At 44.6% G+C, this 11760-nt stretch overlaps 1 protein-coding gene across 1 annotated transcript; it reads left to right on the top strand.

Moving 5' to 3' along the window:
* The first annotated feature begins 2011 nt into the window (after positions 1-2011).
* Positions 2012-3702, top strand: HEBP2 (heme binding protein 2). Its single transcript, XM_010151418.1, has 4 exons — positions 2012-2088; positions 2448-2583; positions 2812-2977; positions 3367-3702. Exons 1-4 carry the CDS (start codon positions 2014-2016, stop codon positions 3539-3541), a joined length of 552 nt encoding a protein of 183 aa, XP_010149720.1. The 5' UTR covers positions 2012-2013; the 3' UTR covers positions 3542-3702.
* Positions 3703-11760: the final 8058 nt, after the last annotated feature.

Raw genomic sequence — 11760 nt, 5'->3', positions numbered from 1 at the left:
GTCAGGGAGGGGCTGGAATTGGCAAGCACCAAGACCAGGAAGCTAGTACAGCAGCTACAACAGCATGTGCTGAAATGGCGTTTGTCTGCTCTGTAACATAACCAGACAGGACACGAGGAGAACGGGTTTTGTCAAGTTGTAGGAAGTTGCGAGCCAAGCATCATTCTGCCTTCAGAATGACAATGGGTAACATAAATGAAGTTTCTGTAGGAAGTTTCAGTAAAGCTTCGTCACGTTTGCTTCTAAGATGACTGGGTTTCTGCTTTACTGTTACGCTTCACTGCTTTCAAAGTACTATCGACAGACCTGTCTTAGTCCAGCTCAGGTGTGCACCAGCCCTGGTGACCCGTCATCCTGGCAGACTCAACATGTCCTGCCTCCAGGTTGGGACCAAGGGGGACAGTGCCCCCAAGTAACTGCTGGCATCAGGCTCCTGCCGCGTGGTTCTCTGATCTTCCCTTGCTCTGGGTGCAACGGAAGGAGCTGCTACTAAAAATGCAAGTGCACTGCACACCACTTATTCTGACAGGTGAAATCAGTGCCAGCAGGGTTCTCTGGTGTTTGGTGGGTTTGTTTTACAAGTTTTTCAACCTCATGGACCCCAAAGAGGAAACTCCTTGGTAGTCACCTCTAATCCAGAGTACATAAGGGGATTAATAGTATTCAGCAGTAGCCTACGTGTCCTAAGAAAATGTAAACAGAAAACAAAGTAGTCAGGTAGCACAGTGCATTTGTGTTTTTACAGAGGAGCCGAGGTCTTATATTCACAAACCATAACGTTTAAGATGGCATAAAGACTTTAAAAATGCTTATTATAGGTGACAAATTGTCCATCATTCATATTTAACACAAAACACTATTATGGACCTCAACAGACGTGATCTTTGTTGGCAATCCCCCTTGCTGCTCGGTGCTGTACCCCTACCACAGCAGGTGGCACACGCTGTGAATTCCATCAGCGTACCTTTAATGCTAAAATCCATGAAAAAAGGAGCACAAGTGACACAGCAATGGCTTCTTGTTGTGTGGGCAGCTACAGAAACAGCCGAGGAGGCAGAGAAATGAAAAATAACCTGTTTGCTCCATTACCCCAGAAACACGCAGTTAAGTTATACTCTGAGAAGACAACATACTGTGATGCAAGAACGAAGGGAACTGCTGAACTAAGTACATGCTGCCCTCGGAATGCAAAGTGCAAAGACATCATAACCTAATAGAAAGCAGAGACCTTGTGATGTAGGTTATGCACTATGATCTGCCTGGTATTGACAGAAGTAATAAATGGAAGGCTCCTAAAATCTCAGGATTTTTAAGCAGATGTGATTGTTCCAATAGTGATTTTAATTATTTTCGATTTTGGGATGGTGGAAGTTGAATGTTTTCAGCTTTTCCTTTCCATGGGAAGGCTACTTAGGGAAGTAGCTATACTTTCATAAATACAGAACATCTCACCTAGTCACAGGCCTCTGGGGCTAAAAGCCTTTAAGAAAGGCACCAGCTATTGCGAGTGGCCTGACAAAGTTATGAGCAGTCAGAAACGCCACAATACCCATCAACACCAGGACCTTTTCATCCAGGAACAAACTGGCTGAATTCCTGAAGTCCTTTTTACTTACAGCTTTCCACAAAACTGCCACTTGCAGAATCTCCAACATTCAGTTTTGCAGCCAGAAGCAAAGGCAGCATATCCTGGAAGATGAACACTCCCACAGCCGCGTAGAGACAGCTCCTTGGTCCTGGTCATCTGTTGGTTACCTCAGGCTTTCAGCCCTTGCAGAATCATTAGTGGTAAGCAGTGGAAGCCAGGCCTTTCACAATTTCAGGAGCACCTGTCTTTTGCCTGAACTTTCCCAGTCGCTTCTCAGTGCAGGAGGTGTTACTGGAAGGCTGAAGAACTGAGGCTGAGAAAAAGCTCTTCAGCATTAGACAGAAAAGCCCTAATGTTTTCTTCTGCCCCATTTATACTGCACTGATTGGAGGCCAATGAACTGTGTCTGCCTTGCAGCTCTGAAGATGATCAAATCCTTCAAGCAAACGTTTCTGTCCCTGGATCTACAGTCCCCTCGGTGGAGCTCAGCAGAAACGATGGTAACTGCTAACAGCCAGGGGAAGAGATGTCTGCAGCCAGGGTGCTGCAGAGCCAAGGGGGATTGGGGACTCCTGGTCTGATGATCATGGAGCTGCTGGGAAGTGTTGCCATAGTCACCTTCACAGCCAACTCTGAACAGAGGGAGGAATACTTACAAACTCTGAGCTCAGCCTAAGGCAGAAGAGCATGGTTTTGCCATTTCCAACAGTTTGACACTGGGGGTAAATCTAAAGCCTACAGCAAAGAGGTTGACCACTATTGCAACAGTATTTTCATGCTGATTTGGAGAAAATAGCTATTAAGTTAAATAATCTTTAATATTCGTCTCGTGGTTACTATGACTTTTGCTACCTTTCAGGCAAAGGATTATGAACTGCGTCAGTATGAGACAGCCAAGTGGGTCAGCACAATCATTATGGGAGAAACCCAGAAGGAGGCGATGCACCAGGGCTTCTGGAAACTCTTCCGCTACATCCAAGGGAAGAATGAGAAAGGTACAAGGTGTACAAGGTGCTGGTTCTGAACTGCAAGCAGTGCAGATGGGAGCTGGAGCTGAACAGCAAGAACCAGTAAATGAGCTGTGGGACATGGCAGGTTCCCCTTCCTGGTCTAACACCTTGCTGACTCCATTAGGCTGCTTTGGTATCCGCTTGTAGGATAAAGCTGCATCACCCCGGCCATCTTTGCTTGCAGCCTGGACAACTTTCTTCCCTCTCCTCTAGAAATGAAGATGGACATGACTGTGCCAGTGACATGCCTGATAAAATCTGGCTGCACAGACTTCAAGATCTCCTTCTTTGTGCCATTTGAACACCAGGACTCCCCACCACAGCCCACCGACTCGGATGTGTTTATTGAAGAGAGGAAGGCAGCAGGCATCTTCGTCCGGTAAGCAGCACCGGCACAGCTGGTGAATTTATATTCTCACTTTCATGACGCCTGCGTGGCAGTTGTTACAGGAGAAGCACGCAAAGCTACACTTGCCTTCTCTGCATGTATTAAAGCCACAGGCAACCACCCCTTTCAGCTAGTGCTCTCAGAATTGCAAGCAACTTTGGAAGTGGCTGGTTTTGGGAATGATGTTTAACAATACGAACTTTTAAAGTAGCACACATAGCCATATGGTCCCTACAGCTAGTTATCAGTTTATCTGAAACTGCTAGTTGCTTGAGAAGTGCTCAAGCACCGCATGCTTTGCCAGCTTTAAGTTCCCTTCTGTGAAACTAAAAAGCAGGGGCTTAAACCTTGAAAAACCCACCCCTTTTCACTTCTACCAGGTCCTTCGGTGGATTTGCCTCCCCAGAGAAATATGCTGAGGAGGCTGAAGTCTTGGCCAGAATCTTAAGAAACAGAGGCCAACAATTCCATGAAGACAGCTTCTATACTGCAGGCTATGACAGTCCCTTCAAGCTCTTTAACAGACACAACGAAGTCTGGTATTTTAAAAAGTAATATGGTGGGAGGGAATATTGAAGCTACTAATCAGTTCTGAATGAAAACAGATCTTAATGGCTTTTGCTTTAGTGCAGAACAGATTTAATTCACACATGGACACCAGATGTCCAATTAGTTTTCTCTAGGATGAAATACTGTTGTGGCTAAAAGAATATTTCAGCTCTTTCTACAAGATGTAATTCGAATTCAAGTAGACTGTACCATCTGGAATGGGAGGGACAGACAAATGTACTGTTGCAGCAAGGCTCCAAGGAACACTAACAATCTGAAAATATGCCTGAACAGTTTGTATGTCTAGTTTTACTTATTAGGAGTGCTACAGCAATAGCTCAAGTGTTAACAAGAACTAGTTCTCCATACAGCTGACTTCCCATATCAGCCTGAGTCTTGTGCCAACAGAAAGATGAGGGAAATTAATTTTTCAGAGAAGAAACCTACCATTAATGAGTTTGGGGAAGCAGTAATACCTTAAGCAGGCCCCCATGACCCATAAGCAGTAACATTTCATAAACTGCCCTCCACCTCTCCACTCAAGCTTTTTTCCTCATGGAGGCTGGAGTCTTGCTCCAGACTAACACCAGCGACCAGATCAGGAGTTGAGGGGAAAAGCATTAAGTGTCCAAGCAGTACGCTTATTGTGTGCGCACAGACTTACTGCTGGCCTTGGATTTTATGAGCAAATACACAGGTAGTAGTGTTTAGCTGTCACCTACACAACACTAATTACTACTTCAAGTATTTGGTCAGGTCAGCTGCAGTCTGCACACTGGCAATATCTGACATCTAAGTTAAGACACTTCCAGGAATAGCACTTAAACTAGCTCAGCCCCTGCTCTAAATCAAGCATTTGAAGCTTTTATAAGATAGCAAGTCAGAAAGCAGTTGGAAACAACCCGTGAGTTTACAGATTTATTGGTTCCAATCAGTATCAGTCAAACATTACCAATGTGGTAAGTAAAACCTTAGCTTTTAAATGCTGTTTATGCAAGTGTAACCCATTATTCTGCCATCTTCCCCCTGTTAAGACAGACAAAAACCATTGTAAGACACACCAAGCCAGCCTAAGAAGCTTGCTGGGAACAACTCAGACCTTAGATTTTCATCTCTGCTCAGAGAGAGAGTTCAAACTAAGGTTATCATCACTTGTTCCAGCAAATAATTTTCATTATTACTACAGTTACACTTACCTTCTCAGTTCTTCTTATACTGATTTCAAAGTTGCCTCCTCGCCTAAAGCAAGAAAAGACAATTAACATATGCAACAGCACAACTGCTACCAGCTTCACAACAGTTTTGTAACCTCAGAGAAAAGTGGAACGGAAATTGTAATATCACAGTGACTCATTTGGCAGAATCAAATTTCATCAGCGGCTACAATTATTCCCAGAAGTTAAAAAAAAATTATGTGCTGTGTGTTCTTACCTAGTGAGGTTACAGACAGTGCAGTGCTTTCCTGTGAAAGAGAGAAGCTGTTTCAGAATAACAGATATCATGATATACAAGTTTCATTCTCTATGAAATCCTGTCCACCAGGAACAGCCATTTGGTGTTACTAAGTGCCTATATCCTGGCAGGCTTCTGTAAGACTGGGATTTTTCAGCGGTCGCAACACCTTCTGACAATCTGCATTCACATTTTCTACAAATTGTTTTAACAACATCTCTTGCAGTCTCATTCACTACTTGCTTATGGACCACGCTCTTTAGTCTGTCAATGAACACTGTGTAAGGTTCGGTAGCATCCCGTCAAATGGTCACAAAAGACTGCTCCAATTTCCCTGCATCAGGCACCTTAGGAAGCACACGGAAGGCGAGGTTTTTTGACTGCTGCAGCGCATTAATGTGCAATGCTGCTTGCGCTACGGCGGTACTATAGTCTCCTCCTCCTATCAGCGCGTCCACCCCTACGGTTCTTAAAACATCGCCATCCTGGCATCCCAGATTCTCAACAGCTTGTTGTTGAGCAAGTTCTCACCACTGATGATACCATATCATGTACTGACTACTCGTCAAAATCAACTGTGCTATTATTTTGCAAACATGTGGGGCTAATATGTAACCCTCAAAGACAGACTGTAGAAAGTTCATGGCATAGGGAGACTTTAACCCATTTTCCTTCACCACACATCGCTTTTTTTTTTTAACAACTGTGGAACTAAGCCCTTCCCACTGGGGCCACCTCCCCTCTACACAGGTGACAGGGAAAGCCTTTAGAGCCTGCAGAACTTCTAAATTCCCTTCCTTCTCCACTTCTCAGTAAACTGCCCTCCACTGGTTAAAAGGGTCCCGAGGGTACAGATAAGGCTCCATTTGTGGGTCGACGGGTCCTGGGTCTAAGGGATCATAGTCATCATCGTCACAGCCCCCTACAGCACCGATGAGAGGTGGGGCGGATGGTCCGACTGCGGGGGGCTCAGATGAGCTCCAGCCAGTGGTACTACCCACATGTTTGAGAGTTTCAAACAAAGCGCACCAGTGTCCCAGAAGACTGGCCGCCATCTCATCGTGACGAGCGGCAGCATCCCAAAGTTTTATGCCTACCACATCCCATGTCTCAGGATTATAAACGCTGATGGAGTTAATTTGCAGACACTTGCGTGCTGCCCACATTAGTAATGACTCTAGATCACAAGTCTATGCAGCAGTTACATTTCTGCAGAATTTTCTGCATCATTTCGAGCACAGTTTTTTTGCTCCTGAGACATCTCATTTCCCATTGTTCCCAGCTGCTCACCTGCACTCCTCGGAGGCAATTAGGCTGCACAGACTTCTGCTTCCTTTCAGTAGTGCTTTGTCATTCAGCTGGGCTATGCCACCAGTTTAGCGATCCTTGCTGTATCTGACCCTCGAGAAGTTCAAACTTCAGGTCCCTGTTGGGGCACATTGATATGTTTGCTCTTCCCACGGCCTTTGGCCAACTAATGCCAAGATCATGGCCTGTTAGGCTCTCAGCAGACCCCACAACAGAATAATTTTTTCTTCATTCCTGAGTGCAGTGCTCCAGTGTCAGTTTGCAGACTAGCCTGGTAACTCCTACCACAGCTTGTATCTGATTGTGGTCTCTGCTGTACTGCATTATCAACACTCTACTGGCTAAGTGGTCCAAGCAATAACCACCCCCCCCCCCCCAGTTTTTAGTTACTAAGGTCACATCATCTGTTCACACAACACAAACTCTATGTAAAAGTTTGTAATTGACTACAGGTGAGGAACTGCTTATGTGCTCAAACAGCCCTTCCTCTTCAAGTCAAATTTAGGACTACACAGAAGTGCATTCTTCCTTCACAACATGTTTGTTCCCACAGCAGATGAGAGAGGGAGAATAACAATACAATAACAGAACACAGATCTATTATAGGACTAATTTCAGGCACCACTATCTAGGCATTTAGCACAAACACCATATCCTAGTAATTATAACCCCATGTATTCCAACACTTACCTCAGACAACTTGTGCTTCTTTCTCACAAACTCCCCATGAGCTTCACTCTGTAACAAGTGATATTTTTTTAACACACTCTCCTTGGCAGACTTCATGAGTCAAGTTCAAATGTGTGTACTGTTTCAGTGCAAGAGTCCTCCTCAGCCTCTTTCAGAGAGATTCCCATTGCTTAGAATATATCATCACCAACAGTACATGCTTTGCTTCATGTTTTGCTACTTTTGTTTCTCCTTAGAGGACCTGAAGTCAGCATTTCAGACCTTATACCCAACCACATCTTTTGCATCTCACAAAAGCTCTCATCTAGCCATCACAACGAATTATCACATTACTCCAACATCAGGACTACTTGCAAAAGCCCACTACATAATTAACCTATAAAACAGTTAAATAGCAAATAACTGTACTGTTTTCGGTCAGCAAAAGCCCTGTAATGCCAGGCTGCCACATTCTTTTCAACTAGAAACTCAAGCAGCCCATAACAGACATGTTATCTCAACTGGTCCATACTGCTTGTTTTCAGTTACAGAAAGCAGTTAAGATTCTCAGGTATACCTGATGTTACTTTGAAGTCTCATTAAGACTCCCATTAACTTCTCTGTCCATTACTGTTACAATCATTACCATTTATCACTGTCATTGGCCTCCCAAGTATGAGATTCAGTCCCTAGCACCTAAGGTAAGTGACATGCAGGCTGCTGGTAACCTGTGATCTATTACTAGGGCTAAGAAAATCCTCAAGGAACCTTCTGCTTAATGCTTCTGCTACACTGCACTTGGAAGACCAGCATCTAGTAACTTCCCCAGCACATATCACAGTTATGACCACTCACATGCATTTGCTGGCAACTTACTTCTGCTAGCAGCACTACCAACGCACCACTTCGCAGCTCCACCAGCCCTGGAACAAAGCAAAGTATGAGGAGAGCACACACACAAGCACACAACGATGAAATCTAGGCAGATGCCTGAAGTCAGATAGAGCTAATAATTGCACGCTTCCATGACTGAAGTCAAGGTAGTCACATCTCATCACACAGGCAGCTCACATTGTCAGTCACTAGACAGCTATCTGCTTTAGGCTAAGGTCGCTGTGGGGAAGAGGGTTAATACATGAAGTGCTATCAGAGCACCTTCACATGCTCACAAGCACACTGTGAGGAATTAAGCACAAACCAGCCTGCTGAGGCTGGCCCTTATCCAGCAGTTCTCCCCTTAAGCAGCATCCTGTTTTGGCCCAGATACCAGCAGCAGCCAACACCAACCCCTTACACCTCCTCCACAGCTTACTTACAGCTAAATACTTTATTTTCTAGGCATATATATTTTTAGGCTAATAATTGCAAAGTTAAAACCAGTACTTACATCATTATGAGAAACACTTTGGAAGCCTGCAAAGGAAAAGTTGCTGTTACATAGGGTCCAGCAGAAGACTTTAGCATACGAACAGTTTCGGTGAAATACTGTATCAGTGTTTAGTCACTTTATCCTCACTGGGATCAGAGACCTGATTCAACATCATCTACAGCAGCCTGCAACAATCCCATCCCCTCCCACAAGCAGGATGCAGAGCCACCTCCCAGCACTCTCCCCAACACCCCAGAGATGTTAATTCCTCAACTCCAGAGACTGTTGGAACTGCAGAAAGGAGCAAACCTCTGCAGAATTCCACAGTTCAGTGACATGAACTCTGTGTAAACATCTAAGCTGGTCTAAACCAGGAAAGGCATTTCAGGTACTAAATTCACAGTACTGCTACATTCATCATTTAGTCAACAGTCGGTGTCTAGAAATCTTTCAACATCACAGAACACCCCCTATGCTTTTTATTGTGAAGCATGGGAGATCTGAAGGCACACTTTGGGTACTAGTGTCATGAATTTGCAGACCCTCTTATCTCCAAAAGCAAGCTCCCAAGCTCAGATGCAGCACAGCCAGATGTAGCTTTTATCTGAGAAGTTTTTCACCTACCTTGAATTAGGAAGGGCTTGTCTTCAATATCAGTAACAGGTCAAACAGCTTCTCACACTGGTTCCACAGGCATCCTCTGTCCAGGGAAGCCTGCGAAGTAACAAAACTTAGGCCCTGGACCACTTACACCGAATCAGCAAAATCTTGTGTTACTGGAATAGCAAACGTATTCGGCTGTATTTGTGCCTCTTTTCACAAGCCCAGCTGACTCCAGCCTTCTATTCATCCTACTCAGTTTTTTAATGTTTCACCCATTTACTAATATTCTGAAACCAAGTTTTCAAAACATTCACACAGCAAGTGTTTCGCCCCTGCTTATCCACATGAATTGTCTGTCAAATTTGCCTAAGGTACAGGAGGCTGCATCAGATAGGAGCGAAAGTGTGATCACCACGGGTTATCTGCTGAACTATGCAGTCATCACACACAGCCTTTTCACATGGTAAGCATGAGTTTTTACAGATGCAGGCAATAAAGCATATACCTTGCACAGCTTATAGCTTCATCTCCCAGTGCCTGCAACAAAAGGAGAAAGAAAATCAGATACCCTCAGCCTTTGTGGCCAAGCCTACACCTCCTAGCAAGAGATGACAGGAGCTAGATACATCAGATAGGAGCGAAAGACAAAACTGTTCGTCACAGGTTGTTCTGCTGAACTATGCCATCATCACTGTATCTGCTTTGGAATAACAGTAACCAATCATCTCCTCTTGTGACAGCTTTGAAAAATTGAAGTTTGCCAAATAAAACATGTATTCAAGAGCATCTGAATGCTAGCAACTATCAATTGCTTCTGCATATTAATGCAGATGAATCCAAAAGTACTTCCCTCCCATTTTACACATCCCACCCTTTCCACTGCTATGTTTCAGCAGCTCCATGGAAGAAACCCCTACACACTTCTCACCAGGTGATGTTTCTTCTGCAAGTCTTCCAAGTGCACAATTCAAATCCTAGAAGGGAAAAAGCTTATCAACAGTATATTCAGAACTCAATACATCAAGGGGAATTCTAACTTGCTGTGCCTCAGAAGAAAGTTATGGTGGTGTAAGTGCTCATCATTCTCTTGGTCAAGAGTAGCAAATAAGTGTCATCATTGTGGCACAAGACGGAAAACTTGCTCTGGGAATAAAGTCTGCCTACTGAGGTTATTAGAACAAAAGATACTGTCTAGACAAACACTATGCACCATTTTATGTTGAACTATTAGTATCTAATCTTTACCTTGTGAAGTAGAATCAAGTCTCCATGTTCAGATCTGGAAGAGACAGAACAGTTTCAGATGCTTGTACAACTACCTCCAGCAATGACACTGTACACACAAAAAAGCCTCAGCACAGAGTTTTCAGAAATCACTTCTGTCCACTACTCTTACACTGAAACCATCACAGGCTCTTTGATTTAGTTAGCATCAACCCTGACAGTTTTTTGAAACACACATCAGGCACTTTTTTCCAGACGACTGATTGCCGTGGACGGTAAAAACAACAGTAATTAAGGGAAAAAAGGCATCTAGGGTGCCGTTGTAGCCTGGTTAGAGGCTGGACTAGTGGTTCAAAAACAACAAGTGCCTCACATCCATTTTCCAGTGGAAAGAAACATGATTTATCACAGCAGTGTGATGACTACCTGGAGAGACACCACAGACCATTACTGATTACATACACTGGTCATATAATTTTCTGAGATACAAGGGTACTCCAGACTAGTTGTTTTAAGTGTACCTACACATTAATTCTCAATTTGAAAACGCTGTATTTCAGAAGCAGCACCTACCTGTTTTGAAGCCATGAGAGGGAAGAGTGTAGCTGATGCATCTTAAACTGAAAACAAGATATTATCTGTTAGTTTTTTTCCTACACTTTCTTTCTTTCGAGTCTACAAAAATAATTGCTAGCCCGTATTTTTGAGCAGGGCAGAACCAGTAAACTTCATTTTCTACAGCTTCTATTGTAGTAATACGAGGTCAGTCCTGCAGCCTTTAACTCTGCTTGACCGCTCTGAAAAGGCCACGTAGCTTTCCAGACATGCATATACACCACTACACACAGTATTCCATGCCCAGCTCAGATGTGTTGATATTCATCACCCTCTCAGATGTCCCTACCAACACAGTTTTCATCATGTGCAGGCACACGGAAGTCCAAGTTGAGCCGTCACACTATTTTGTTAGCGTAAGGCCCTTATTTGTAACACTGCAAAAACTATTACTCAAGGCGCACGATACAGGTACATTTGACTCCTCATTTACCAGTAAGTTATTCTGCAGGGGAGAAGCTCCACCTTCCCTACAAGGTCTCTCCCCAGCCTGGCATCTGCTCCCAAGCACCGATTTACAGAGGCGCAGACAACCCCTTCATTTACAGAAGTGGACAATTCTACCGCAACACTAACATTACATTTTGTGCAACACGTCCCGTTTATCGGTCAAAACCACCTTCTTAAAGCCTAGTGCAGCGTGATAGGAAAAATAAAATTAAGAGAAACCTAATGCTTATCTCTGCAGCGGGCACGTGCCATCTCGCCATCTTCCAGAATCATTTCGCAGAGGAAAAGGGCTACCAGACGAGACCCCGCAATGCGGGCTGTACCCTGCATTTCACCAGGCACCCTCGAGCCCAGGCCGCAAGCTCTGCCTCCCCGTAACGCTCGCCCGGCGCTCCCCGACCGCACAAATAACGGGCCTCAGAGTTAAAGCTCCACGGGCCCGCCAACTCCGCCGGGCCTGCGCCTTCCTGCAGGCCGCGGAGGCTCCACAGGCTCCCCTCTACCATGCGACCCCCGGTGGGTTCCCCGCCACACG

Source organism: Eurypyga helias, unplaced genomic scaffold, assembly GCF_000690775.1.
Source record: "Eurypyga helias isolate BGI_N326 unplaced genomic scaffold, ASM69077v1 scaffold4100, whole genome shotgun sequence".
Classification (NCBI taxonomy): Eukaryota; Metazoa; Chordata; class Aves; order Eurypygiformes; family Eurypygidae; genus Eurypyga; species Eurypyga helias.
This window is presented reverse-complemented; position numbering and strand designations above follow the sequence as displayed.

What these genes read in the sequence shown, in the direction of transcription:
- HEBP2 (XM_010151418.1), top strand. Translation starts at nt 2,014, where the DNA reads ATGATCAAATCCTTCAAGCAAACGTTTCTGTCCCTGGATCTACAGTCC. An exon ending in GGAGCTCAGCAGAAACGATG is followed by an intron (nt 2,089 to 2,447) that starts GTAACTGCTAAC and finishes GCTACCTTTCAG; the next exon opens with GCAAAGGATTATGAACTGCG. An exon ending in CCAAGGGAAGAATGAGAAAG is followed by an intron (nt 2,584 to 2,811) that starts GTACAAGGTGTA and finishes CCTCTCCTCTAG; the next exon opens with AAATGAAGATGGACATGACT.